The sequence below is a fragment of the Periplaneta americana genome, chromosome 10 (genome assembly GCF_040183065.1).
Source record: "Periplaneta americana isolate PAMFEO1 chromosome 10, P.americana_PAMFEO1_priV1, whole genome shotgun sequence".
NCBI classification, from domain to species: domain Eukaryota; kingdom Metazoa; phylum Arthropoda; class Insecta; order Blattodea; family Blattidae; genus Periplaneta; species Periplaneta americana.
In genome coordinates, this window is record NC_091126.1 from 49175470 (window position 1) to 49194139 (window position 18670).

At 36.9% G+C, this 18670-nt stretch overlaps 1 protein-coding gene across 4 annotated transcripts in view; it reads left to right on the forward strand.

The window, feature by feature from the left end:
* The window catches only part of mdu (meduse), a 518612-nt gene that overhangs the window by 70697 nt on the left and 429245 nt on the right, over positions 1 to 18670 (forward strand). For 3 of the 4 annotated variants that reach the window (XM_069837373.1, XM_069837375.1, XM_069837374.1), the window contains exon 1: positions 14383 to 14491. The exons of the other annotated variant lie outside the window; for it this stretch is intronic. In XM_069837373.1, the coding sequence (XP_069693474.1) occupies positions 14414 to 14491 (78 nt within the window). In that variant the 5' untranslated portion in view covers positions 14383 to 14413. Of the gene's footprint in view, positions 1 to 14382; positions 14492 to 18670 lie in introns of those variants that run through there. 4 annotated transcript variants of the gene reach the window in all.

The following is an 18670-nucleotide window of genomic DNA, read 5'->3' on the forward strand; positions in this document are numbered from 1 at the left end:
ACAAATCATACATTTAATATTCTCATCATATTGACAGCAAAAAATGCGTCCTCCCATCCTACTTGGAACTTTCGTACATGGTTTCGAGAGAGACATATGCCACTCGCAGGTCAGAGACAAATACAAATGGAACGGAGTTTGACTCCAGTGAGTGAGAGGGTGGGGGTTGGCGGAGGTTAGAAGCAAGCACAGCTATCACTGCGAGCCACAATGTCTCGCGAGTCACGTTCTTGCCACGGCTGGTTTATGGCAACTTAACATTGTTTCTAAACTTATCTTCTACTATTTTCAAAATTACTCTAAACAACTTACTTACTTACAAATGGCTTTTAAGGAACCCGAAAGTTCATTGCCGCCCTCACATAAGCCCGCCATCGGGCCCTATCCTGTGCAAGATTAATCCAGTCTCTATCATCATACCCCACCTCCCTCAAATCCATTTTAATTTTATCCTCCCATCTACGTCTCGGCCTCCCTAAAGGTCTTTTTCCCTCCGGTCTCTCAACTAACACTCTATATGCATTTATGGATTCGCCCATACGTGCTACATGCCCTGCCCATCTCAAACGTCTGGATTTTAAGTTCCTAATTATGTTAGGTGAAGAATACAATGCGTGCAGTTCTGTGTTGTGTAACTTTCTCCATTCTCCTGTAACTTCATCCCGCTTAGCCCCAAATATTTTCCTAAGCACCTTATTCTCAAACACCCTTAACCTATGTTCCTCTCTCAGAGTGAGAGTCCAAGTTTCACAGCCATATAGAACAACCGGTAATGTAACTGTTTTATAAATTCTAACTTTCAGATTTTTGGACAGCAGACTGGATGATAAGAGCTTCTCAACCGAATAATAACAGGCATTTCCCATATTTATTCTGCGTTTAATTTCCTCCCGAGTGTCATTTACATTTGTTACTGTTGCTCCAAGATATTTGAATTTTTCCACCTCTTCGAAGGATAAATCTCCAATTTTTATATTTCCATTTCATACAATATTCTGGTCACGAGACATAATCATATACTTTGTCTTTTCGGGATTTACTTCCAAACCGATCGCTTTACTTGCTTCAAGTAAAATTTCCGTGTTTTCCCTAATCGTTTGTGTATTTTCTCCTAACATATTCACGTCATCTGCATAGACAAGAAGCTGATGTAACCCGTTCAATTCCAAACCCTGCCTGTTATCCTGAACTTTCCTAATGGCATATTCTAGAGCGAAGTTAAAAAGTAAAGGTGATAGTGCATCTCCCTGCTTTAGCCCGCAGTGAATTGGAAAAGCATCAGATAGAAACTGACCTATACGGACTCTGCTGTATGTTTCACTGAGACACATTTTAATTAATCGAACTAGCTTCTTGGGAATACCAAATTCAATAAGAATATCATATAATACTTCCCTCTTAACCGAGTCATACATTGTATTAAATTTCCATAAAACGTGCAAAGTTGAACACAGTTAATGCTGTTTCAAATAAATCAAAATTAGAAATGTTTGCGAAATACACTAATATATATATATATATATATATATATATATATATATATATATATATATAAGAAATAAAGTTAGTGATAATCCTTGCGCAGACTCTCGTGTGCAATTCGTGTTTCGAGGTACACGTTTACATTTACTAAAATAAATAATAGTAATTAGTAATAATAATATTAATAGTAGATATAGTACGACATGAAGCTGTTCTCTTCCGTTATGTTGTTCAGATTAAGTAATAATGTTGAATAATAAATTTTATTCATTCGTTGATTAAATATGTTATCAGAAGTGTCAATATTTTCAGCATTTCGTATTCTACATTTTTACTTTTTTTTTTCATTTCTCTCTGGATACTGCTAATGTTCTTACACTGCACGTAAAATATTTCGAGGAAGGAAACTTTAATAAAAATAATTGTTGAGGTCTCTTTAAAGATATTACTAATATCCATAGTTTTATTTTATGCTTAAAACTGTTTCGAGGTAGGCCTACACGTTCACATCTACTAAAATAAATAGTAGTAATTAATAATAATAATAATAATAATAATAATAACAATATTAATAGTAGTACAGTACTACATAAAGCTGTTCTCTTCCGTTACGATTTTCAGATTAAGTAATAAAGTTCAATAATGCATTTTATTCATTCTTTGATTAAATAGGTTTATATGAGAAGTGTCAATATTTTCAGCATTTCGTATTTTACTTTTTTTCATTTCTCTGTGGATATTGCTAATGTTATTACATCTGGGTTATCGAAAATAGTCCCATAGTTCGCATACTTAAATTATGTAAAAATCAAGTTAGTTACTTCGTCAGCATTCAAACTCAAAATATACAGGATGGAAGTGAAATAATATTGCAGATCGAAAGGAACGATAGGGTACACTTAAATGAATAAAGGCCATATATTGCGTTTTGTGATTAAATGCACTGTTAATTAGAAAATTGAGTTGGAAGTTTCAGCAGTCTGGCAACATCGCCGCTTCTTTCTTCTCGTAATACAGATGTAAGAACTCAGGTTTGTCTGTTTTAGTGAACTACCTCCTATCTCCCTTTCTTTCTACAATGTTGTAAGGTATCGCATCTGTCAGTGACTTCAAATTAGTGGTTAAAAATTAAATTTACATGAAAACCGTCCACGTTATTGAGAATAAGAGGGTGTTAAATATTGGCGGGGGGGGGACATCATTTTTCTGAGAAAACTATGGACTCTCCATCAATATGGTATTACACTATTTTGTTACATACAACATTAGCTATTCGCTCTGAAAATCTGTAGGTTTATTTCATTTCCACTCTGTATAATCACTGAACAAATTTAATACACAAACTTGAAATCTGAGTACTCAGGAGTTAAAATTTTACGAGAACCTGACGTTGCTTCTTATAATCTTAATTATTCCGCAGAGCAATAAACTCGTTTTCAGTTTTAAGTAGGAATACACTTTGGGACTGTAGCCTCGTGATTTAAGAAGTCATGTTGTCAATACCTGTGCAGTAACGACTAACGCGTCTGGCCGCGAAACCAGGTGGCCCGGGTTCGAATCCCGGTCGGGGCAAGTTACTGGTTGAGGTTTTTCTGGGGTTTTCCCTCAACTCACTATGAGAAAATGCTGGGTAAATATCGGTGCTGGACTCCGGACTCATTTCACCGGCATTATCACCTTCACTTCATTCAGACGATAAATAACCTGAGATGTTGATACAGCGTTGTAAAATATCCAACTAAAAGAAAGAAGTCATGCTTTGGACTTGTGTTAAGGATTGCGCGCTGGTTCGTGTCCTCATAAAGAAATAAATTTTCCTATGAAACTTCTGCCAGTGTATGGGACCTGTACCTACCTACCCAGCATCATGATGAATTTGGAGAGCTACAATAAGCAGCGAAATGAGGTAACGGCTGGGGAATCTTCATACTAAATATACGTCACTCCCGTAATGGTTCGATGATTGTTCACCTCTTCTGAGGCATGTGACTTGATTTCAGTTGTCTTATTGTAAGACTTTACTGTAGCGCAACGGGTTTGCTTTTGTTTGTTTTAACTACTTTGATGGAAAATTACCACATTTTAAATGATATATTCTAATCGATTTTCTTGAATGATATGCTTCTGTTTATGACAGTTCTGTTATCAATATTTATTTTAATTCTTTATTCTCCTGTCCTTGTCTTTTCATTTTTGTAAATTAGTTTAAAAAACCACAGAGTTGGGATTCTGTCTCGGACTGTAGATGACTTAACAAGATAGTTCTACACTTAACGAAGACCCCATTCATTCTTATAAAATATCCGGAAATTCAGTGTAATGCACGTAGGCCTATTAACAATTGCTGGAGAAGATGGAACTCTCATGTCCTTCCTGAATTCCTGTGATACTGTGTGCAGTAGTCAATGCATCTCCAACGAACACGGTAATGATTATTACAGAAATTATTATACCTCATATAAACTCATAAAATAATTTTGATTCAGAACACAGAACACAATGCTACACGTACTGAGTGAAAGTGTTGCAGGAAAGAAAGGGAGATGGCTCACTACGGTTAATTGACAGCTGTTGATAGTTTTCACCACTTATGAGGGCGGATGGTTGCGTAAACGCCAGGCATCGTGGACCCATATGCTCTCAAACGTTCTGGTCCTCTTTTGAAATATCGCTGCATGAGGTTTGTCAGACTTCTGACACTATTATGAAATATCTCATGTTGATTTGTTTGCTACATGTGTCCTTTCTTATAATAGATTATTTAACAGAGCTGTATCATCTACGAGGCAATTGGGCAACCGAGGAATTGGTGATAACTAAGGAGCGGATTCCTATGTAATTAAATATTCTTTTTGCGTGTGATAAAACACAATTAACAAAGTTAAAAATTCCGAACATCAAGTTTCAAGTTTAAAACCCGAATTTTATTTCACATAAAAACACATATTTTCACAAAAAAATAATTATGTAAATACATATTTTTCAGGAAATCTGTTATAAACACATAAATCTTGGAGTTTTTTTTTACTTAAATAATTTTTACAAGAACTTGTAAATATTTTAAAACTAAATCAATTATATCACTCAGAAGTACGTTATCTTTTTTAATAATTCTTGGTTGCTTCGTGTTTCTAAGCGCTGTGTGGTGTATCCGTGATCCATTTTCGTAATAGTATCGCCTAAAGTTCTGAACTGCTAGGCAGCATGTCAATGTTATTATTAGAGAATAAATTAACATTGACAAGGAGGAGGGATCTTGCAACACATAATTAGGAATGTTTATTGTTGCTGAAGTTGATTTCATTCCACGCTTTGTTTGTGAAACACAACATATAAGAGCTCGGGTATGAACATTATTTAATTTAAACAAATCTCTCGCCTCTCGCTCATGTCTATCAAGTAAGGCAATATATCTTGTTGTGATTCCCTGTTATTGGGCTTCGTCAATCGATATCATTCAAGATATACTGGAAGATGGTTATTTAAAAAACGATTTGGCTTTCCTATTAGCAAATCTAAACTTTTTGTATGACACCATAAAAAACTCGAAACATCCAAAAACCTGTTGTCTGAAACAGAGAGGTGCGTGCCGTGGAAATTAAACTTGCTACCAGGTTCAGACGTACAATTACTAAGGGACAAATTCCAGAATGTGTTTGGGAAAAACAGTGGATATAAAAAATGTGTAAAGTTGCTCAAGTATTGGAGGATGCGCCTGTAGGTGAAATTTACGATGTATGTGTTTGTGACATTCCTCTCTTTAAATATGCACTTCTGTCGTCCTGTTGATGTGGAAAGATCGTTTTCACAGTATAAGTCGTTGTTCAGAGATAATCGGCATGCATTTGTGATAGACAATTTGGAGGATGACCTTTGTTGTTCACTGCAATTATCGGCAAACTACTAGCACTCAAGTGTGGTTGGTGAGTACCTAGTAACATTTTTTTTCAAGCTAAGTAAGGTACTTTTGTCATATTAATTTTTTTTTTATTTTTAGCAAATATTTTCGTACTTTTTAGAACATAAAAAGTAAATATATTTAAAGTTTAGCACAAAAAAATCCGCTCCTTAGTGATAACGATACAGCGAGATGAGACCCAGGATTCGCCATGCTATTACCACAGTCTAGTATATACAGTCACGAAGCTCAATACGTAGTAAATATGCATCCATAGATAGTTGCTGGCCACTAGGATCGTTACTATAGCCTCATTACAAACAATGCGAAATCGTACCGGCACAGTCTATTGTTCCTAGCACCCTCACAACTCAAGCTTCGTGACTGTATATACTATACTGTGCTATTACCTGACATTCACCCTATAATTGTGGGAAAATTTCGTAAATGTTTCAACAAAGTAATCGGCCAAAGAGGGATTCGAAATCATGCTTCTCGGTTCACGAATCCAAGTCGTTTCCCCGAGCTGCGCTGGTGACGATACAGGCATTGTTTGTTACTCAAGGGATGAAGAGCGGTAGATGAAGCGGTAGGGGGAAGTAGTTAGTGTTACGAATGCTTACATCAGGCCTGGGCGCTAATAACTCGATTGAGTTACTGCAGACCACCCTTTAACTTCCACTCCATCTTTCCCGGCTGGGACAGTAATATTTTGGTGCGGTACGAGCAGAGAGGAAAGTCAGTGACGGATTTGTATCAGGCGTGCACTATAGCTTTTACGAACTATCGGCTCTCCTAGGTCGTCTAAAATCTACCTCTGATGCACAGAGCATAACTGTACGTTTGTTTGTAAGCGAAAAGGACATGAACGGGATTTCTTCGTCCATTTTACTTCCCCTCTTATGCCCAGGGCTGGCTTATATTATGTCACGCGGTAGCGATACTATTCATTAAAAATGTGCAGACTTCATGAGTTGCTGGTGATTGCTCTTGTACTTAGGAAGTTAGAACTTAAACTATTAGTTACAATTCCCACTAAATTAAGCAATTATTAAAAGTTACTTTATTAAAATAATTATTAGTATTCTTTAATTTCTATTCGCATATTGTTCACACCTGTGGAGTAACGGTCAGCGCGTCTGGCCGCGAAACCAGGTGGCCCGGGTTCGAATCCCGGTCGGGGCAAGTTACCTGGTTGAGGTTTTTCCGGTGTTTTCCCTCAACCCAATACGAGCAAATGCTGGGTAAATTTCGGTGCTGGTCCCCGGACTCATTTCACCGGCATTATCACTAAATAACCTTAGATGTTTATACAGCGTCGTAAAATAACCCAATAAAATAAAAAAATGTATATATTAATAATATTACGTAAAACATTAATATGTATAAGTAACAATCGTTCCGTATAAAATTGTAACATAACGCCAGTGGTAAGTGTTTTTGTGTAAATTATATTACTTAAAATCCCGAGGGATATACCCCCCGTACAACCCTCTGGATTCATCACTGTTCTCCACCCACTCTTTCTAGCACAGGTGCATTTCTTATTGTATGTCCATTTCACACTCAACATTCTTCTCCATATCCACATTTCAAATGCTTCTAGTCGTTCCTCTTCATTTCGTCGTATTGTCCACGAACCAATGCCACGCTTTATACAAATTTCTACCCTTTATAGTATCTGAATATTTCATTTACTTTGTTAGGTAGGCTTTTATCAGTGTCTGTTTTTCCATCTGGTAGTACTGGAGTATTCTATAACACGGTACAAATTTCGTAATATTTTTGAACCTAATCAGCGTTAGTTTTACTTAAGTGAATTGGAACATGATTCATCTTGTCTTTTTTATGTAACTATGATTTATATTTTAGTATGAAAACGATTTCGAATTGGGATTTCTTCATAAATTTGTAGTTGATCTAAATTGTGTGTTAAAAAAAGTCAGAGCGCAATTGTTAGATATGCTGACGCGCCGTAATACTCTAAATCTTAACTTTGAAACACCTTCCTCTTTCGTGTTGCAACAGTCTGTAAGTCTATTGGACCAATTCCATAACTGCAGCTCATGAATACTTGATTGTAGTTTCGCCTTTCATCATAATCGTGGGAACAATGAAGTGTGATTTCTTACTTGTTTTTAGACTAATAACTTTATGGTAACAGGAAAAAAAAAAAAAGGTGGAAACCGAATTTTAGCTGGTATAAATACATTTAGAAATATAAACAGTCATGAAAGTTACCTTCAATATTCAGTTAATATTTCATATAAATAAGTTGTACCTAAATTGAATACAATGCAACCATTTGAGCTAAGATTAATATCTTGATTAAACGCGTCGTGAGTGCAATAATAACCACAGCGCTTGTCGACATTTACATATATAGTGTCGCCTTCCTCTTCCTACTTCTCGTCCAAAAAAATGAATGCCTCCTTGTGGCCTCTTCCTTTTCATTCACCTCTCCTTCGTTGTCGCTGCACGCATCTGCACATTTGCGTGTATGTTTTTCAGGGTACAAAGCACAAACATCACCACGGCCTCCGCCCTCACATGTGAGATATGAATCCTCACAGAGTGGATAATTTCTGCTTGGTTCTCATCCTTCCCAGAAAGTACCATGAACTTACGCTTCTCAAAATGGCTGCCAACTCCTTCTAAATCTCCGTAAACTGTTGCTGCAAACAGTGTATTTTTGTTATTAATACTTTATTATTCATAATACTCTTTAAACTAAAGACTCTATTCCATATCTGTTAATTCAACGCTCCAGCGCTAAATAATTCAGTGTCCTTGGGCACGATACCCAGCATTGACTGGGATGGTAATTGTGGCGGAAAATTTCGGAGGCTGGGGATGCTCCTTGTATCTTTTCTCTCTGAACAAATTTACGAACTCGTCAAATATATGACTCTATCTCTATGATTATGAGAATGGAACTGCGAGGAACGTCTGAGCGCTTATAATGGTCGCGGAGAAAGATGCAATGTCTGAAGTTTCTAGTAAAACACACTTCTCGACTTCAGCAAAAATAATCTGTTACTATGCAAGCTCCGAGTCCTTAATCTATCAGACAATTCAGTGCCGTGGTTTACCTCCTACCTTCAAGTACGTCAACAATGTGTGCGGGTCTGTTATCGTTTTTATTCCTGGCGTACCGTGGGTCCAGGTGTACCACAGGGTTCAGTTCGTGGACCTCTACTTTTTACGATCTACATAAATGACATATTACAATCTATTAAAGACTGTAGACATATCCTATTTGCTGACGACTTACAAATAAATTATATATATATATATATATATATATATATATATATATATATATATATTTGCACCTATATCCGCATTAAATTACGGAAAAAATGAAGTAAACAATGACCTAAAATCAATTATTTCATGGACGAACAAATTATTATTATTTTTTGTAATATGTTAGTATTCTGTTCTTTAACTTTTTGTTAAATTTTCATTGCTTGTATACTACTTTGTGCCCTAGTAGAATGTAAGAGAAGTCCCTATGGCCTTAATTCCGCCAGTATAAATAAATAATAATAATAATAATTATTATTATTATTATTATTATTATTATTATTATTAAAGTACATGGAATGTAAGAGCCAAAGCACGAAGTTGCACATAGACACCATTTCCGGCAGAGAGTCAGCTGGTGGACGGACGGTTGGACGGGCAGGCAGATAAAATTTGGGAATATATCTATGTGACAACGTCGTGTCCACTTCATATGTGACACCAGAAAGGCAAGTGGCGTAACCAGTTCCCAATAGCTAAGGGATTCGGAGAGCGGATGGGAGTTCAAATATATACGTTACGGAGCTGTGAAAAGTTGCTTCTTTCCTTGCGGGAGCTTTAGGATGAAAGGAGATTCCTACCCGTTGTTGGTCTTTGGTTGCTGGGGTATCTCCTGGTTTGCAAATCCACTACTATAATGTATATATTTTACCCTACCACACTCGCGGATTTAGAGCGGACGCTGCAGCTTACAGCGCAACTGCACACTTGCGAGCGTGGAAAGATACAAACACAGTGTTATATATACAGACACGAAGCTTGAGTTGTGAGGGTGCTAGAAACAATATACTGTGCCGCTACTATTTCTCATTGTCTGTAATGAGGCGATAGTAGCGATCCTTGTAGTTAGCAACTATCTATGGGTGCATATTTACTACGTATTGAGCTTCGTGACTGTATATACTAGACTGTGATAAAAATGTATCCAATGTAGAACTTAATTTGTCTCATGTTTCCATACCAAGGTCAGGAAGTACAATAGACCTCAACGCGCAATTCAGAAAACTTCAATGTGCCCTATCTAACACCTTAGTCTTTTCAGTGTCAGCCATATTTATGTATAGGTATGTAGAATGTCCTAGAAATACCATGCACATTTTCCTAAAATTACAGTGTTCTTTTAAAATTGAGGACCTAACATTCTCAATGTGGTGAGTGCCGAAAACAACTTTCTGAAATATTGATAAAAAAACACTGCGCAATGCATGTAGAGATACCTACAACACCGTCTTTGGCGCACGAATGAGTCACAGTTGAGCTACGACAAAGACAATTTAGTATGATATTCTCATATGGATGTTACTCCCTTAAATTGCATAAAATTATATTTGAAAAATTGGCACTTAGCATATTTGGAATGTCTGGTCTTCATTTGTACTCGCCAAAATTCTGATGACAAAACTGATTTTTTTCCTTGTTGAAGGACATCCGTTAGAACAAATTCGTATATATATGTGTATATATTTTATATTCTTCACTTCAGTAAATAAATGTTATAAAACACTTATTTCGAGTGCTAATTAATATATTTTGAAATTTTTCTTAGAAATTTGTCTGGACATACTGGAAATATTTACCCAACTTACATTAAATAACACTTATTTATGAACAAAGTAACAAGTTTTGGTAGTATTTTATCGAATATTTAGGCAATTAGATAAATTTTACAAACACATTACACTCTCCTTTACTGTTGTTTTACATATGACACTTAAGTTATGCACAGGAAAAATTATATAAAACCGTTAGTGCTAAACATTGAATTCTGTCAAAAGAAGAGACTTCCCTTCAGAAGTTGGTATAACTTGTTCTCACATCATATCAATGAAATAGAAATTATGAGTTTTAAAAAATCGAACATTAGAAGCGCCATTGATTTCTCTCGTTATATTAAGAGGGTTGAAGAGGTTATTGAGAGAGAATGTAGCAACAACAGCGCAATGATAAATAATGAAGTAAACAGATTATCTGTGTCTGTCACAAACTTTACTAGATCTCTTATGGATAAAATCCCGTTTTCCTTTGATGAGAAAAGATTAGTTGCCTCAACTACGACTGGACCGCGGAATATTTAATCCTGGTAGTAAACCAGTACTATTTATTTACCTGATAATTAACAACAACTCGCAGGTACACGTGGCGCCAGAATCTAAGTGAAATTCATTACAAGTCGCGTGAAAGTCGTCGGGAAACACGTTCATAGACTCAGCTAATGAGATAATTAATTTGGCAAACATTTCGCTAGTCATTCCTCTTGGTATGTATGTAGCTCAAGTATCTGGTCACATATGAAGCCTGTCATGTGAATCGGAAAATATCATGTTGACTGACAAGTCCGGATAGCTTTTGATAATAAAATAGTTTATAATCGAAGGGTTATTTATTAAGTTGGAAAAATCGCATAAGAAAAATACAGGCCAAACACTGTGTTCGTTGAATTTGTTCACAGAAATGCAACAACTTGGTTAAAAATTATGGCTACAATTCTTATTTTAGGTATACATATTATCATTATGTTTGTTGTAAAGAAATTTGAATCACCTAACTTCAAGGTTTGGCTTTTCATCATTCCGTTTTCATTGTAGTGAGGGTCATAAATGAACGACAGACATCCACAAGAAACTGGACTCCCTGATCATATCGTCAGCATGGTGGAAGACCGTCACTTAAGACAACACACAACAAAAAAGATTGACCTAAGTTCTGCCCTGAGTTCGCTGGTTTTGTACACGACACACAATAAAGCAGTTTTTATTTTAAATATAAAAGTTATCCATATCCATATTATAAAGAAATAAAGACATAATTACCTTCTTTTGAGAAATGGGAACCACCGGCGTAGCTCGGTTGGATAAGAGGTGTGCTTGCCAACCCGGAGTTTCGCTCGGGTGCGGGTTCGATCCCCGCTTGGGCTGATTAACTGGTTCAATTTTCCAAGGTTTTCACAAACTTTAAGGCGAATGCCAGATAATCTATGGCGAATCCTCTGCCTCATCTCGCCCAATACCATCTCGCTATCACAAATTCCATCGACGCTAGATAACTTAGTAGTTGATACAGTGTCGTTAAGTAATCAAATAAAAAAGAAAAAAATTGAGACCCTTTGGTCCGTTTTATCATTCCCATGAGAACCATGAACGAACGAAAGATATTCACAAGACATTAACATCTTGGTCGTATGATGAGAATGGTGAAAGGGCGCCAAAAAACACGAGAAGGTCACGGGCATTGTTCAGGCGGTAGCTGTGTGTGACCGCTGATTCGGAGCTCCGATCGGTCGTGGATTCCATTCCTGCTCGGGCTTGTATAGTAAGGTTTTTTCCTGAGGTTTTTCCCATCTGTAATGCGAATGTCACCTAACCACATGGTGAATCCTCGACCTCATCGCTAATTACTATCCCGCAATCACCAATTCCATCGGCGCTAAATAAGCTAGCAGTTGATATCGTCGTTAAATAACAGACTAAAAAGACACGGGAAACACGCCCAGTCCCTGTGTGCGCGAGAGAGAAATCTCAACTTCTCAAAATAGAGAAAAATCCGGGCCAACCAGATTTGTAAATGGAAATATTAACATTGGAGCCACAGAGGAAAACAAGAAATAGTGATAGCACAGTCTAGTATATACAGTCACGAAGTTCAATATGTAATAAATATGGATCCATAGATAGTTGCTAACCACCAGGATCGCTACTATCGCCTCATTACAGACAATGCGAAATAGTAGCTGCACAGTCTATTGTTCCTAGCAACCTCAACAACTCAAGCTTCGTGACCGTATATATTAGACTGTGGTGATACAGTGTGATGAAAATGGTATTTCACGCCGAAGGCCGAATTACAATCTCGGCGATTCCGTAGAGAGGATATTGGTGCATGTTTGGTTAGGCCGTTTCGTCCCCGTAGGTCTTGAGTGAGAACGTACAGTAAGCAGTAAAGAAACGCCTCAGAAATTCATCTCAATGTACATTTACAAAGACCAGAATCTTCTACACACATATCACGGAGAAAATCCAAAATTTCACAGTAAAGGCTCACGTAGCGTGGATAAATCTAAATCTAATGTTCCCTTTAGGTGCAGTATTGCTGTGTACTACACTTTTAAAAATATGCTTAATTATTTGTATCTTCGTTTAACCTCCTTTCCGGGTTTTACAAGCCAGTGCCCGTAGGGGAGGGTTAATTTTTTGGTTCACACACGAGACGTGGACAATGGAGGGACTTCCCTGGTGATGGATCAGCTTGACACAGGGACCACTCCTGAAGACAACAGGAACACATGTAGGCCTATAGACAATGAACAGAACGTTTGGGGTAGTTTGTTTAGTCAACTGTCCGAAGACAGGTTGAAACCTCATTACTGACACCAATGAGATATCACTCATGAGGCGACTAAGCTAGGAGATAATGGGGGTAGGATGGCCAGTTTATTTCCCTCTCCATTGCATACTTCGCTGACTAGTAATATTACACTAATCAGACTTCAGCTGTATACACAATTGTTCTTTCTCTGACACATATCGTCAAGCAAGACGTAGGCCTAGATGAACAGCCTTAGACACAAAAAAATTACCGCTCTCCTGTAGCGTGAATTTGTGTAAGTCCACTTCGGTCAGCTCCTGGTTCACACGACTATGAAGGAATGTTTATTTTGCACCTAATTTACTCCTTGAATATATCTTCGTTATAGATTATTTACGACACTTTACCTATGAACAGACAGAAAGGCAACAAACAAACAAAACTCAGGAAAAACAGAGCGGAGTCGTGCGTAAGAAATTTCTTCACGTGTAAACCTAAGCTCTCACGGAATCAACCGAAGTCTTCCGAGGAGGACTTAGCGTATAGAATCCGGTCATTTTTTTTATCTGACTTTACATATCAACCAGAACCTCAATCGACATAGATGAAAAGTAAATTCCAATCTGGAATTCGCCTTTTGCGAGTGGGGAAAAATCTGAAAGAACCTACACTCAGATTGCCTGGCCTCTGGATTTGAACCAGGCCTCCGGAATGCAGGTCCGAGACGATACCGCCTCGACCACTTCGCTCGATATGCAGTTGTTTAAGAGACCAAAATGGATTTCTAAGCTTACCACTTAAATGATCTACTAATTTAGACCAGCCATTTTCAACCGGTGTGCCGCGATTGAGCCGCTGGTGTGTCGCGAGAAAATGCAAATAATAAGGGTTGTAGCAAAAACTGGGAAAATAAAAATGAAAATATTAGTGAGCCCACGAGAGTCAACATTCAATAATCATATTCCCACCTAAAACGCTCAAAATTTCTCTCACCCCCTCGATTGGGATCCATTGGTTGAGTGTGCCGCGGGATTTTAAATCACACCTTTAGTGTGTCAAATGTTGAAAAAGGTTGAAAATCGCTGATTTAAGTAATTGAAGACTGAAAAAATCGAGTTACTTAGTTATCGTAGGCCTGCTGGATTTATTGATTATACCTAGAACAATGGTTTATAGGTTTAAAATTAAGTTTTAATATTATCACTTATACTTCCACGTCTTCTCAAGTGAGGATTATAATATGTATGTTGTATGTTGAGAAGTAAGAATTAGTATTCACAGCGCTTAAGGTTCCAGTATCGACGTGTTCTCACTGGCCGCCACTGGACGGCGTGTGGAGAGAGGAGAGAGTTGTGTTCGTAGAGAGTCGGTCGGTCAGCTCTAGTCGCTGGGGTGACTTCATGTGTTTCGGTTGTGTGTATCATGAGTGTCATCAAGAAACAGTTCACTTGGAAATTTGGATATCCACGTTTCCAGAAGAAGCTGAGACTGAATTACGAGGTAAATTGACGCGGTCAAGGTTACACGACCGTCGCGTAGTATAATTCAGGAAATTCGCGGTGTAGTGTTAATGCAAAATAGCAGGTATCCACTTTCCCTCAGCCTTAACCAATTAAGAGTTTAGCATCTCTTTACCGCCTCCGTCACTATTAGAGCAATTAGTGCATCGTTTGACGGAAATGATTGTCATTATCATGTAATCAGGTTAAGACTGAGACAGCATTATGGTCTACACGCACGGAATTCCAGAGACATTGCTATGCTTTCGAAAAGGAGTACTAGAGTGTGTAAAAAACGTTGAAATAAAAGTGATTTTGTGCAAAATGAGACGTGCGAAGTAACATAAGACTGTTACGCGTGTAAGGCTGACCTGACATATTTCAGTTGCTGTGGTGGCATTCTAATGTTGGTAGACAGTTTTATGCGTTGCTAGACGTTGTGTGTACAAACATCGTAAATGTATTATCATCTTTTCATAATATAATTAAATCTGTTTGCTTTCCTGCGAGGAGGAGAACGAATTTCTTGTTTTTCTTTCTGGTAGTTTATTTACGTCATGTTATTACGGCGCTGAAGAAGTATTCAAGGATTTAATGTGTGTGACACTGAAAGTGAATTCGTGTTCTAAAGTTTTAACACAATATTTAAAACGAAATATTGCAAAATCAGAATAATTGTGAAGCAGAAATATTTGAAACGCTATAATCGCTGTTGCATTATGACCTATAGCCTACATTTTAATACGTAACAGTTATAATTCAAGTTTAAGACTTCAGATTTCAATAATATAATTATTATAGTTGTCATAACGTATAGTGCTTAAAATTATTCTGATTTTATGTTTTATTTAAATTCGTGTCGCTCAGATTTCAGTGTTGACCCAAGTGTAAGCGTATTGCATTATTTTAACAGTAGTATTTAATTTAAGAGTGTTCGCCGTACTGTTGTGATCTAAGGGTAAATTAATGTTACAGCGACGATAAACGATATTAGAAGCAGCGATGATATATCAGAGAAAATGGAAGCGTGCACTTACATTGAGGCATTCGCATTGGAGGAACGATAAAAGCATCGATATTTAATAAAAGCGACGAAAAAATAGTTACATTTTCTCCGGTCTTACGACCACAGATTAAACATGTTATGTTTGTTGTAAGTCACTCTAATCGATTATTATTGAATTTATATGTAGGTCTACTCGTAATGAAACAGGCGGTAGTGTTAGTGATTTGTTGATTTGTATTGAAAATTGATACTGAACAATTAATCAGCTGTGTATTTATTCGTGAACCATTATATGACATCAAAAGAATAAATCTCCTCATAGTAATGTACAGTATACTAGATAAGCTTTCGGTTCAGTTGATCCTCTAAATAGATTTAACACTTAGTATAATAATATAATTTTCACGTAGGTTAACCTAAAATAATTTAAATGTAATTTGAAGCTTCAAAAAATTCAGTTAAGCTTATTGCTATTTGTTTTGCCACAGGGACATGTATTTCCTCAGTACATTGACTAGTAATCTTGACAATATATTTTAAATTATGTTCTACCCCCTTTGGAATACAGAATGCCAAAAGAAAATTTTTTCTCATGATATTTCAAGTAGAATATCTTCTGAATACGTGTTTCAGATTCAGGCGACAGAATAGACGGTACAATTATAGAAGTCATTATCAAGACTTCTAGTATAATTTAATCTTCAAAATATATTTCCTTGTGGTAGTAGTATTTATTTAGTAGTATTTATTTATTTAACCTGGTAGAGATAAGGCCGTCAGGCCTTCTCTGCCCCTCTACCAGGAGATTCCAACTACAATATCAACAATAAAATTACAATTAGTATTAAATTTACAATTACAATAAAATCAAAGTACGAAAAGATTACCTGAATAATTAAAGCTAGATAATTTATCATAGAGAAACAAAGAATATTTTATATTTACTGAATTACAAATTAAATCTAGAATAACAAAATTGTATAGTGATGAAATTACTGGATATTGAAATATTTTGTGATAGATTAAAGAAACTATTTACGCCTTGTACATAATCATTGGTAATTTTCTCGTTGCTGTAATGTATAACATTGTTTCTTTGATGAAATCAGCGCTTACCTAGTGTTTTTGCTAATACCATTTATCGTCCCTCCAACGTTTAAGTACCATAAGACGTCATGCCTTGGACTCACGATTCGAAATGAGTGCTGGTTGGAATCATCATAGGGGGAGCAAATTTCTCATGAAATTATGGCCAGTGTATGTGACCCGTGCCCACCCAGAATCTTGATGAATTTTGGGAGATACAGTGACTACCGAAATCCCATTGCGCGAACCATTTGTAACGGCTGGGTGAGCTTTGTTCTAACCAAATGTTACCCCCGTACTAGTTGAATGATCATTCACCTCTGCTGAGACATGTGGACGTGAGGCCAGCAATCGGCTGGTCGGCCTTGGATCTTTATTGGCTATCGCGCGCAGAATTATTATTATTATTATTATTATTATTATTATTATTATTATTATTATTATTATCGAGGTAATTCGGTGTCGAAATTAAACGTTGACGACAAATAGCGGGAAAATTTTGCCTATAGTTCCTCTGAGAGGGTCGTGGTTCTCTTAACTGTAGTAAGTATACGACACAGGATCCAAAGGTTTACAGTTGTTGCATTATATTTCTGTTGGTGAGTGACCGTTAAATTTCAAGTAGCTTATCTTGGTCACGGACGTCAGAATAATAAAAGCATTACAACCTTCTGTTATCTCTTTTCCCACTAACAGCAAACTTTGACGTTGCACAGAGGTAGAGTTATAATAAAAGATCTTTACGTCATCCCTCCCGGATGAAGTCATGCAAAGGACTTTATCGCCCTTTAAAATCCATTGCGAATTTGAACTCTCGAACTTCGGATCCTGCAGCCAGCATTGTACCCGCTTGGCCACTAAGCGCGACTGTATTGTTGTCAGGAACATTAAATATGTAATGTGTAAACCGTCAGGTTTATTATTCTATATTAAACATCAAAATTGTAAGATTTAGCACTGTTGGTTCCAGTAAAATGGCTTGAATATTGTGGTGAATGGTGAACGAAACGATTGACCTTTACTGTAACCTAAATTTATATTATACTTAGAAAAAAAAAGTGAATATTCCAGTGCAGAGTTGAATCAGTAACTCCGGTGTACAGGACTATGATTCTTTGTGGTTGATTATTGTGGTTCATACACTAAATAAGGATTAGTGGTGTCCGGTCTGTGGGGCCGACCCGATCTAACGGGCACGACCGCTCAACAAGTTGACTATTACATTGAGAACTAATGTTATAGTCTCGTGATACTTTCGCGCTTGATATACGTGCAGGCAGATTCTCCACACAAGGAATCTAATTATATTCGGACTCATGTAAATTGGATTTGAAATTAGAAAGCTGGTGGGGGGACCTACATCCGAAGCTTGTGTATGGTTGCTTCAGCATTGAAATCTTGACTGACTGTACAAAATATACGATTTCACACTCAATACACATCGGTATGCGAAGTGAGATATGTTTGTCTTGAGTCTGTGTTTCACCTCATTTTAACTAACGGTGATGCCAGTGCGTGTTCGTAGCTTAAACGTGCTCCTTGTTGTCGAATGTATGTTCCAAAAGTGTTGCTTTCGCCAAAACGATGCTTTGAAGGACAATGACCTTGAATGGTAATTTCGTTAGTTTTTATATGTTTTAAATATTGTTTTTTATTACTTGATTATAAGAAATATCTTCTCACTAATTACTATATTTTTTTCCTTCGTCACCAACTAAGGACTAATTTTGTGACTTACGTGCATTATCCTGCACATGTTGTTACATAGTTCGTATAAGACAAATATCTAATTAGTGGCTAATACAATAAAAACAAATTTCTTGCTTATGTGATTTCTTAGGTATTTTATCTTCGTTAGCGTTTGGCTTTAGTCCTTTAGGGCAATAATTGTAACTACAATGATGTGGTGACTGGCGTAATCTAGAAGCTAGGGAGCTGAGTTCTTGTCCCGAGACTGCGCTCGGGCGTTGGTTCGAGTCCCGCTTGGGCTGATTGCCTTATTTCGCTTTTTCCGCGAGTTTCCCAACTATAAAACGAATACCAGGTGCTGCCACAGTCTAATATATAAGTCACGAAGCTTGAGTTGTG